General features: G+C 35.3%; 1 protein-coding gene across 1 annotated transcript; it reads right to left on the reverse strand.

The window, feature by feature from the left end:
- Positions 1 to 1,122: 1,122 nt before the first annotated feature.
- LOC140451626 (uncharacterized) lies at positions 1,123 to 12,203 on the reverse strand. Its single transcript, XM_072545471.1, has 2 exons — positions 12,100 to 12,203; positions 1,123 to 6,454 (listed from the first exon to the last, which is right to left on the reverse strand). Exons 1-2 carry the CDS (start codon positions 12,201 to 12,203, stop codon positions 1,123 to 1,125), a joined length of 5,436 nt encoding a protein of 1,811 aa, XP_072401572.1.
- Positions 12,204 to 12,558: the final 355 nt, after the last annotated feature.

A 12,558-nucleotide genomic window follows, 5' to 3' on the forward strand; every position in this document is an offset into this window, starting at 1 on the left:
AAAGACAATAGCAATCCAATGATATCACGCCATTCAAACCATTAATTTCACAACGGCATTAAATCGAACAGTCTATATTTACAAGTGAGGAGGGTTGAAATAAAAACATCTTTATTCAATTAACATCCTGTACAAATGTAATACGTACACGACGCTATTCGTACAATAATGCAGTGCGGATATTAACACCCTAAATCTGGATGAATTTCCATATACAAAAGACTGACAGGCATGCAGACAGCCGTCAATCCAAACTTCTCCCCTCAGGACAGAAACTGCACGTCCTCATTTGAACGGCGCGCCGGGTAACCGGTATCCAACAGGCCACACACTGTGTTCTTAACGTAGATTGTCTATGCAATGCTGCCAACACTATTAGGTGCTTTTTAAAGCTCTTACCTCAACATCACACGAATAATGAGAAGTTGTAACTGTCAGTCGACATGCGATATGAAAACAGTTAAAAATACACTAGTGTATAAAGCTTAGCCAATGAACCTTGCTAATATACAATTAGAGTACGAACAGGTATTATGTTCGTAGCTAAACTTAATTTAGACTTTACTGCTTTTCCAGAGCTGGTTCACTAATTATGATAAATAACTACAACGTTGATATACTACAAAATTCTATTACACACAGTACAGTAGCATTAAACAAAATTCCTTATCTACGGAGGCTGGTAATACAATTTTTAGAGCGTCATTGCGTAAACGAAGATAAAACCCCATACGGTACTCACTCGACCCCTGATAGTTGGTGACTGACAAAAAATGTGTTCTCCTCGAGGCGTGCGGGGGAAGTATCTTCGTTTTTAACAGGTCAAAAAGAGATATAGACATAGCAGATAACATACGGGGGGCAGTTGAAAAACAATGTACATTTCATTAAAATAATTTTAACTGTTGTAAGTTACAACATCCTGCCCACACGTTGAAGGGTTCCCTTCAAAATTAAGAGGATTTAACAAAATTACAGAAAGAAAAATAATATATACGTAATAATATAAACTAAGAAAGAGGGTTGTTCCATCATAAGTTCGAAAAGTAAGACGACACTACAAGCACTAACCGCACTCGCGAACAAACACTACCTTAAAAACTATTCTTATACTAATTAACATTAATGTTTATAATCTGGTAAGGGACATAGTTTTGCAATTGAGCGAGTAAAGATTCCATCCTTAGTTTGTACCTTGACAACTCTAACTCTCTTATTGTTTCCTGGAAAAACTTCAATCACTCTTGCCAGGGGCCACTTCAAAGGAGGATTATTCTCATCCTTTAAGAGAACCAAATCGTTCAATTGCAAATTTTCCTTAGTTGAGGTCCATTTGGGCCTATTCTGTAGTCTATTTAAATAGTCAACAGTCCAGCGTTTCCAAAACAACTGTTGAATTTTTGTACTCCTTTGCCAAATTGACAATCTATTTTCGGATATATCAGAAACATCCCTTTCAGGAAAAGAAGTGAGAGGCTTACCGATTAAAAAGTGTCCTGGAGTTAAACAAGAGAGATCTGAAGGATCGTTAGATAAAGAACATAGAGGACGTGAGTTCAGAACAGCTTCAATTTGAGCGAGTACGGTACTGAACTCTTCAAATGTCAGTTGAGAATTTCCTATCAGTCTAAAAATATGATATTTTGTGCTTTTAATGGCGGCTTCCCATAATCCGCCATGATGAGGAGAGCGAGGGGGTATAAATTTCCAACTTATTTCAGAAGCAGCAAGAAAATTTTGGATTGAGTTAGACGTTTCCTTATTTTTTAAAAATGTGGAGAACTCCTTGAGTTGGTTCTTAGCACCAAAGAAGTTTGAAGCATTATCACTGTAAATTATTTTTGGATTGCCACGCCTACTAATGAACCGTTTGAGTGTGAGTATGAATGCCTCTGTGGAGAGTCCTGACACAAGTTCTATATGGACCGCACGGGTAACCATACATACGAATATGGCAATATAACATTTTGTTACTGGAGCCTTACGAAGTCTTGAACTCTTTATAAAAAAAGGTCCACCAAAGTCTGTACCTACATTGGTAAATGGGTGTGAGACAACTAGGCGTTCTTTGGGTAAGTCTGCCATTAGTTGAGAGGCAGGTTGAGCCCTAAATCGAAAGCAAGTGATACAAGAGTGGATAATTTTCTTTATTGTTCTTAATCCATTTAAGGGCCAATACTTGAGACGAAAATTGGAAAGGGTGGTCTGGGCACCTGAATGACATAATCTAATATGTTCTCTTTTCAACATAAGTTGGACGATGTGATGTTTGGAGGGCAAAAGAAGTGGATATTTCTGATCAAAGGGAACGTGAGCATGCTTGAGTCTACCACCAACTCTTAACATCTCCTTATCATCAAGAAAAACATTTAGTGAAAGAAGAGATTTGTTGGAAAGAGGTTTTCCCGACTTAAGCTCTGAAATTTCTTGAGAAAAGTAAACAAGTTGCAAAAATGTAATTATTTTTTGCTCAGAGGAATGCAACTCTGATACTGAAAGGGGGCCGTACCTTCTGACAGAAGAGATAGTAGCATTGTGTATGAATCTAAAACAATAAGCCAGGGTTCTTTGAAAGGTTGAGAAGTTTGAAAACTTATTTGACATGGAACAACAAAAATTTTCTATAGGGTATTGTTGAGTTTGCATATGAGATAATCTTCTTTCCTCGGGTGGATTAGAACATGTCATCCCCTTGTCACAACTATCTAGAGTTAGATCATATTTACCAAGCCATTGTGGTCCATGCCACCATAAATGAGAATTTACAAGTTCGGATGGTATGAGTCCACGAGAGAGAATATCTGCTGGATTTTCCTTTGATTTGACATATCGCCAATGAAAATCAGAGGATATTTCTTGAATTTGTGCTACACGGTTTGCTACAAATTGTGACCATCGAGAAGGGTGGGATTTAAGCCATGCCAGCACAATTTCTGAATCGGACCATAAGTTAATAGAGTTGATGTGCATACTAGTTGAGTTTAGGGTAGTAATTAAACGTTGAGTGAGCTTGGAGCATAAAACTGCGCCCATAAGTTCCAATCGTGGAAGAGTTAGGGTTTTGAGAGGAGCTACACGACTTTTGGAAGCTACAAGAGTACAACTAACCTTTTTAGATTGATCCATAACTCGTATATATACACATGTAGCATAGGCTCTTATGCTAGCATCCGAGAAAGCGTGAATTTCAATTTTTATAATTTTATCTGGATCAGTTCTGAATAGTGGTCTAGGAATATTAATATTTTTGAGGAACGGGATATTAGAAACAAATACAATCCATTCTGATTGTAACTCAGAAGTAAGAGCATCATCCCAATTTACCTTTGACAACCAAATCTTTTGCATTATTATCTTTGCGATAATAGTAACAGGAGCTATGAGACCCTGAGGATCAAATATTTGCGCTATTGTGGAGAGTACTTCACGTTTTGTAAAAGAAGTTTTAACCATAATTTTAGGTATAGAAATTGAGAAACTGTCTGTTTGGGCATCCCAACGTAAACCTAAGACCTTGTTGGATGCAATCTTTTCTGGAGAAATTGTATAACTAGCAATTTGAGATTTGTTAGTGATATTTGTTAAAAATTCCTTAGAGTTAGAGCACCATTTGTGTAGTGAGATACATGCCTTTTTAAGAAGTTCAGATATTTCATTATGAGCCTTAAAGAGACCATCCAGAGTTTCGGAGCCAAAGAGAATGTCATCTACATAACATGAATTTAACAAAGCATCACTAGCGAGAGGATATGAATTCTTGTGAACATGGGCTAATTCCATTAAGCAACGGGTACTTAGAAAGGGGGCCGATTTCGTTCCATAAGTTACTGTTTGTAATTCTAAACATTGCAATTCCTCTTGCGGTGAATCACGCCATAAAATATTTAGTAGGAAAGTTTGATCGGGATTAATTTTAATTTGCCTGAACATTTTTTGAATGTCAGCTGTAAGGGCAAATTTATAAGTCCTAAAACGAATAAGAATATCAAATAATTCTGGCTGTGTCCTGTAACCCTTTAGCATTAAATCATTTAATGATACCTGTGTAGTAGTTTTCATTGACCCATCAAAAACTACTCGTAACTTAGTGGTTAAACTATCTTCCTTAAGTACACAATGATGAGGAAGAAAATATTTTTTACCTGAGTCTGAATTTAAAAGAGAGAGAGGAACTACCCTTGCATGAGAAAGAGATATATATTCACTTATGAAATTTTTGTATTGCGTGTAGAGTTCATTGTTCTTGACGAGTTTGTTTTCTAAGGATAAAAATCTTTTCTTTGCCATATAAAAGGAATCCCCTAATTGTGTAGGTGCATCCTTAGAAATTAAAGGAATGTCCACTTGAAATCTACCGTCCGGAAGAATTTGAGTTGTATTTTTAAATATTTGCTCTGCTAGATTTTCTTGAGGAGTTAAAATGGTTTTATCTGGAATCTCTTCAATTTCCCAGAATTTTTGAAGTTTATTATCAAGAGAGTCATCTGACAAGGATTGGGTAAAGAGAGAAACGTGCTGCGAGTTAGAGGTTGAGAGGATTTGCGACTTATCATGCAAAGTACATAAATTTAGATTATTTTTAGAGTGAGGGCGAACTGGAACCTGTCCAAACATAACATAACCGAAATGTGTATTTTGTAGTGTGGGAAGACCATCTCCAAGTTGTATAAGATCATTTAATAAGAGTTTTCCATAAACATCTGAACCTAACAACATGTCAATTTTTCCGGGAACTGAGTATGATGGATCAGCCAATTGTACCCACTCCGGAAGCTTGATTTTAGTTCTATCAATCGGCACTTGAGGGAGTCTGCATGTTATATTCTTGAGAACAGCACACGAGGTCATGAACCCCTTTTTACAGTCATAAAGAGAGAAGATTTTTAAATCTACCATTTTATTAGACACTGAACAATTTTGGGAGAGCGTTGAAATTTCTAATGTTCTAGTATAAGGAGAGAGTTTAAGTTTATTAACAAGCTCTTGTGTAATAAACGAGGTCTGACTAGCGTTGTCTAGTAGACAACGGGCTCTTATGGGTTGATGTTCTTTTGTATATAATGTGACTAAAGCTGTTGCTAAGAGAACTTCATTTTTTATAGAGAGGGCAGTAAACGTTTGGGTTGTATCTGACATACAAGAGGTTTGAGGCTGTAAACTATGAGCACTCCTTTGTGATACACTAGGCATGTGATTATCACTACTTGTACCTTGAGAAGGTTGAGAGTTTTGAGCATGAGAATTAGATGAAGGAACTTGAGAACGAGAGATGCTTGAAACCATAGAAGTGTTGGCACTGTGCAAGAGAGAGTGATGCTTCTTATTGCATATATTACATGTTCTTTGAGAAGTACAGTTTGCTACAAAATGTTTACTTCCAAGACAATTCTTACACAAATGCTTTAACTTAACGAAATTATTCCTATCTGAAAGAGAACTGGCTTTAAATTTTTCACATTGATAAATGTTGTGCATCGAATGATTACAAAAACTACAATTCAATTTATTAGAATTAACCTTGTTATCTGAGCTTGAAAAATGTGTCACCTTTTGTGAATATTTGAAACCTTTCTGTTGGGTTTCAGAACAGTTAAGTTTTTCTAAAATATTGCATCTATTTTCTAAAAACTCAAAGAATTGTTTTAGCGTAGGTAAACTTTTTGTACCTACCTCGTATTCAAAAGCCTTATGTGTGTTATAGTCTAGTTTTTCTAAAAATATCTCAATTAAAATGAGATCCCAATATTGAGTTGGAACCTCCAGATTATTTAGAGCCATAATGTTTTGTTTTGCTTGAGTAATAAAGTTTCTCAGAGTTTGTGAGGTACATTTTGCTAGAGATGAAACCTTTAATAACCTTTTTATGAGTAATGATACAATTCGAGGTTTATTATCATACCTTTCCTTAAGCGTGTCCAAAGCAATTTGAAAATTGTCATTTACCACTTCAATATTTTTGATTAATTCTAATGGTTCACGCCTCAGAAAAGATTTGAGATAAATAAATCTCTGCAAATCATTTAACTGTGAGTTATCAATCACTAAAGTACAGAATAGTTGAAAAAACGAATTCCAATCCTCAAAATTACCTTCAAAGGTTTGCATAGAGATTTCGGGCAATTTAACTGTGCCTTTTGAGATATGTTCTATTGGAGTATTTTTACTATAATCTAAAATGTTATTACTTAAAGCTTTTATCTGTATTTTAATATTTACTAGAGTATTCGTATATTTTTCTTCGAATTCAATTGACTCCTGTGAATCTAATTCAGAGTCATCGAGACCTTCAATTTGTTGTTGAATTTTTTCATATTCAGAGAAATGTAACGCTAATTGACTTTGTTTTTCCAGTAACAAATCAATACTTTCACAATCTTTATTTATACTAAACCAATTAGAAATTCTAGTAAGTCTAGCCTTTAGAGATTTACGAGATTTTTTCAACTCCTCCATACTAAGAGAATAATTAAGTGTAAACTTATTTAAACAAATTCAAACTAATCAAAATACAGATTATGATTCAAGCAAATCATCCAATATAATCAAGTAGTTGATACCGTGATTTATTACTCAATTAAATGTCAATAATTATCAATAGATCAGAACGGACTCACCAATTGTCATGAACCAAAATTTCCGTTTGCGCAGGCGACTCCTACTGTTACGACACTACCACAGGGTGGAACTTTTTCAATGAGTGAGACAGCGTTTATCTTCGTCTAACCGAGACACCAAATATCTTGCAGAAGAGTGAGCGAACAATACCACTTTCTATAGAGAGAGAGCGAGTGAGAGAGAACTAGCTATGTGTAAACCTTATGTATTTACCAGCCGGCACTAATTACACAGGAATTTTCCACTTTAAGACCACGTTTTATCTTACTTTTTTCTTCACTGATGTAACCAAACATTATAATATATCCGTGCTCGAGTAGGACCAAATTGTATAAAGCTTAGCCAATGAACCTTGCTAATATACAATTAGAGTACGAACAGGTATTATGTTCGTAGCTAAACTTAATTTAGACTTTACTGCTTTTCCAGAGCTGGTTCACTAATTATGATAAATAACTACAACGTTGATATACTACAAAATTCTATTACACACAGTACAGTAGCATTAAACAAAATTCCTTATCTACGGAGGCTGGTAATACAATTTTTAGAGCGTCATTGCGTAAACGAAGATAAAACCCCATACGGTAACTCACTCGACCCCTGATAGTTGGTGACTGACAAAAATGTGTTCTCCTCGAGGCGTCGGGGGGAAGTATCTTCGTTTTTAACAGGTCAAAAAGAGATATAGACATAGCAGATAACATACGGGGGGCAGTTGAAAAACAATGTACATTTCATTAAAATAATTTTAACTGTTGTAAGTTACAACAACTAGTGCTCCCGGCTACTTTTTACTTTTTCTTTTACTTTTAAGATTTTTCCTTTACTATTTGTTATCTTAAAAGTGATGATATTTATTATACCGCTGACGAAAAAACGCGGACACTTAAATTATTGTCACTACCTGCAATTGCTAAAGATATAAGGATTGACCTTGTGTAAAAAGTATTCTAAAAAGGAAAACATAACGTGTTTATTAAAAAATTGTATATTTTCTCGAGAACGTATGGAAATAGAAGAGAGTTAAAGAGTCAAAATTAAAAATTAACGTAAATAACTCATGTTAAGTCTGAGTAATATTATACTCGTATGTTTACCTCATTTAAATAATTCCTTACTGTATTTGCGACTGTGAAGGGTGGTGTCATGAATAACTTTAAAGTTTATACTTATGAAAGCGGAATATATAAAGCGGATATAAATGAGAAAAAATTAAACAGATTAAAGATAGTTTGATAAAGAAAAACAAGAAACATGGAATACAGCTAAACTGGAAAACAAAATAGGCGCCCAATTCAGTTTTAACCCGAAATTCATGAAGGAACTCAAAATTATATAAATTAAACAGACATTTCTCTCAAAGACATTAGAAAAACACTCGTAAGAAAACATATCAAATAATTATCATAAAAATCATAAAGATTAACATATTTACCCAAAAGCTGTAAAAAAGACTACTTACATTTTCAATAAGATACTTCAACAGGTTTATATCGTCTCTACAAAAATAAAATAATAAATCTCAAAAAATTGTTTATTAATACTCCAAAAAATTAGCCAACATGTAGGTTATTTAATAATCCAAAAAGCACCATTTACATATGACTATATTGACATCCATAAACTTATAAAATAAAAAGATTGGAGCTTGGAGCTCTGTACAAATAAACTCAATTGAACATAAGTAAATTTCACAAATAAATAAATGAAAATAACTAAAATATGAGCTATTATAATCTCGTATCTGACAGTATTCTTTATATGACATCTAGTAGCTCCCTACTAAAGTCTCTAAACACGATTCAAAATACATCCTACGACTATGCCTCGGTGTTTTCAAATCAAGCCCCGCTGAAAGTCTGTGCGTTGATCTTCAGAGCCACCACTCCATCTAAGAAGGCAGCAAGCTTCTACTTTCATACTTTGTAAGAATATCAGCAAACCCAAGTAACCCGGAAATAAATCTAATCAATTCCCATAGAACCTCCCCCAGTAAACGCTTCCAATCAGTCTCTCACATTACCACAAATATTATCTCCTTTATTAGATTCCATCAACCTCTCCAATACTACTTCTATTTATATCCCCAAGACACCTCCATGGATGCACAATCTTCCAATTTTCATACTGATTTATGCAGATTCGACAAAACAGAAACCCCAAACTTAATCCTTAGAAAATCCTTCCAAAACATCCTTAACTTAACACAATTTGATGAAATTTTATACACCGATGCGTCCAAGAATGAAGACTGTTGTGGCTCCGATGTGTCCACACTGACGACGACAATAAGCTCTGTGCGATTGCCTAAAGTTGTAGTATCTATACCGCAGAATTATATGGAATACTCCAAGCATTAAAGACTTCAATCCGGTCCTACTTCAAATGAAAGCATAAAAATCGCCATTTGCACTGATTCTCTGTTCCTCGATTTATTCAATAAGATGCATTTTTCTCGAAAACCCACTAGTCCAGGAAATCCACACTATCTGTAACCAACTATATTCTGCTAACATAAAAGTCATAATGATCTGGACTCCATCTCATGTTGGTATATTGGGAAACGAAAAAAGCAGACCAAGCCGTTAAAGCAGCATATTCTTCTGACATAGCCTTCCAAGAGGTCCAAATCCATACGGATCTTAAAATATTGGTAAAACAAAAAATCCTCAGCTCATGGGCGACCTGTGGAGTAAAACAAAAACTAAGCTGCATAAAGTTCGCCCAACTTATCTCGCGTCAATATCTCCTCTATGAACAGGAAAGAAAAATCAGTTATTCACCGACTACGAATAGGGCATACACGTCTCACACATGGATACCTTATGGCATCAGAAAAACCTCCATATGCCACTACTGTAATAACGTCCTTACCATCAAACACGTGATAGTGGACTGCTGCCAGTATGACTCTTCCAGAAACAAGCACAGCCTAAAAGGAAATCTAAAAGACATTCTCAGTGTTCCCAAACCGTTTTGACAGTGTTCCTAGATTTTTAAAAGAAACAAGTTTATTTCAGCTAATATAAACAGTGCATAGTGATAAGCTTTATTGTTCTAACCTTTCTATAAAAAAAATGTTCAATAATTAAATTCTTGTACCTATACCTATATAAAATATGTATAATGTTGTAAACTACTGTACCCGTGTTAATGACCATAAGCTGTCGAGACACGTTAATTTTAAATAAAAAAAAAATCTCGTATCGTTTTGTTTATACTAAAATTAAACAAAAAATATATAGTAAATTATATAATGAAACTATATGTAATTTTTTCTAAAAAATTCCATACTAAACATAAATGCAAAAAGTGGTCAATAGACTTAATAAAAACTAACATTAAAAGTTCAGTGCCTCGTAGAATCACAGCTGCTAAATCAAAGAAATAGGTGGATTTCGGTAGTATTTAAAGGAACCGACGGTTGGTGTTCCCTCTGGTGTTCTGTTTAAAATTCCTTCATTAGTTGGCAAATAACCAGGTGGTAGGAAGTGTATTGCCTCTCGGCATAAATCAGATAGTGAAAAAAGGTCTGGGAGTGCGTAGCAGCAAAAAGTGAATTGCCAGTCGGACTCTATAAATATACGAAAAAAGGATCTCTTAATATTGCAATTAATTTAAAACGAGAATGATCAACTTACCTCATGTGTGAGTAAACAAAACTTTAAACAACTCAAGTATAAACAAAAAATTTTTCATTTCAAAATGTTTAGTAAAAGGTATAAATAAAATACCCAAACGGGCTATATTACAAATAAAGAACGTTTTCGGAATGTAAATTCCATCATCAGTGTAACAAAGTGCACATGCTATGAGCCACTAAAAATATGGGTAAAAACCCTTTAAATGATATAAATTTACAAATATGTTACATTATATACTATTAAAAATTAAGATGTCTAAATTACCGTTGGAATTGGTAACATGGCAACGTATGGCTCTACATCGGTTACTTGGTCCTGAGATAAAGTGTCTTCGAGGACCTGTTGATAACAACTGAAACTCAACTGTTGCTGTCGCTGTTAAAAATAGTATTGTGAAAAAATTTAAACTGAAGAAATACAATGTGCCATACAATATGTACAATACAATACAGTATTAAAATTAAGAAATACACACTTCACATTGCAGCTTCATATTCCCCCCCTAAACATAACCGCAAAAGAAAAGACTATGCTAACTTTTTATCAACCTGGGGTGAAAAGTACATAGTTGGCGTGGATTTTAATGCAAAAAAATACCTGTCCAGACTCTTAACACCTAAAGGTAAATAATTGCAGCATGTTGTGACTGGACACAAATGTAGATGGCACTCTACTGGCAAACCCACTTACTGGCCAAGTGATGCAAACAGAATTTTGGACCTCCAACATTGTTGCATATCCAGATGTGTAGCAACAAATTTTATAAAAATATAGAAACTTATATCTGACCACTCCCCAATTCTACTAACGATTAGTGAGAAAATTGTTACTACTGAGGTAAAACCCGCGTTGACCAATAAGTTTACGGACTGGGTAAATTTCCAAAATTGAGTTCAATGGATTTATTCAAACGATAGAACAATTGGAGTAGGAAACGGAGCTATTTATGATAAACATCCAACAGGTTGCGTGGACCAACAGAGCATACTCCAAAGAAAAACAGTAGGAAACAATTACCTCAAAGACATTAGAGAGTTGATTCAGTATAAAAGAAAGGCTCGAAACGTATGGCAGAGGGCTCAAAAAACTAAAAATAAAAATAAGCTAAACAGGCTCACACAACAGCTGCAAAAAGAAATCGCTAAAATTAAAAACGAATTAATCAGTAGTATCTAAGAGAACTGGCAAACAGAAAGATAAATAAGCCAGTTCAACATAAAGAAATATATAACAACACATATAAGAAAACAGAACATGGGCAAGAAATCTCAAATAGAAAGTGAATGCGTTCGCTGATAATTTAGAAAATACATTAACACCAAACACTGGGAAAACTCATGTAGACGATAAACGACTAGATACTTTTTTTTTCGTCTTTATAAAGGGGGGTCTGAAATCTTCAAAAGACACCTCAGTGCAGAACGCCGCTTGACTGTTCTTAGTGCAGGACCCGTTCTTCGTACTCCCGGCGATAGTTCTCGAGGTACTTTAAAATGACCCTCTCGTCGCCAAGTCTACGCCGAATGCCTACCTGCTAAACCAGACCCTCCTCTGTCATCCAACGATCCAGAAGCAGAATGGCCGCTGTAAGGCCTGCATCATTTCCGAAGCACTACCTTCATTCATTCTCTATTCATTCACATCCACATTCAATTCGTCAGCAAGGAGACTCTCACTGTTTCGTTTCAGGTAGCGCCTAAAAGACCCCCATCGCTTCTAGTAAGGCATCACTCCCTGACGGGCATTTCTTCCTTCCCCACAGTCTGACTCACGCAGTCTAACTCATACAGTCTGATCCACTTTTCTAGCTTTTACTTCTAGCATCTTTCCCACTTACCTTTGCGTTGGTCCACCTGCCTGCCTTTCTTCCTCTTCTTTTTTATAGATCACTGCACCGATATAGTTGTGTACGCTAGTACAACCTGCTTTATTTTCAATCATTCTCTCAATCATTTCTCTCACTGTAACAAAATTCACACCTGTCTCTCTTTCTATTCTGTTCCTTTCTACTATCCATCTGTTGCACTCTAACATCGTATGTATCATAGTGTCCGAGTTTCTACAGTATAGGCATTCATCTGTGTCAGCCTTTCCAAACCTAGAGAGGTAGGCTCTAAAACACCCGTGTCCTGTGAGCACCTGCGTCAGGAAATAATCTGTCTCTCTTTCCATTCTGTTCCTTTCTACTATCCATCTGTTGCACTTTAACATCGTATGTGTCACTGTGTCCAGTGTCTGAGTGTCTACATTATAGGTATTTAGCTGTGTAAGCCTTTCCGAACCTACAGAGGTTGGC

This window comes from Diabrotica undecimpunctata, chromosome 10 (assembly GCF_040954645.1).
Source record: "Diabrotica undecimpunctata isolate CICGRU chromosome 10, icDiaUnde3, whole genome shotgun sequence".
NCBI lineage: Eukaryota > Metazoa > Arthropoda > Insecta > Coleoptera > Chrysomelidae > Diabrotica > Diabrotica undecimpunctata.

Excerpts from the sequence above, each read along its gene's own strand:
- LOC140451626 (XM_072545471.1), bottom strand. The coding sequence starts at position 12,203 with ATGATTGAAAATAAAGCAGGTTGTACTAGCGTACACAACTATATCGGT. Across the intron at positions 6,455-12,099 it reads GCAGGTGGACCAACGCAAAG|TATGGAGGAGTTGAAAAAAT; the intron begins GTAAGTGGGAAA and ends TTATTCTCTTAG.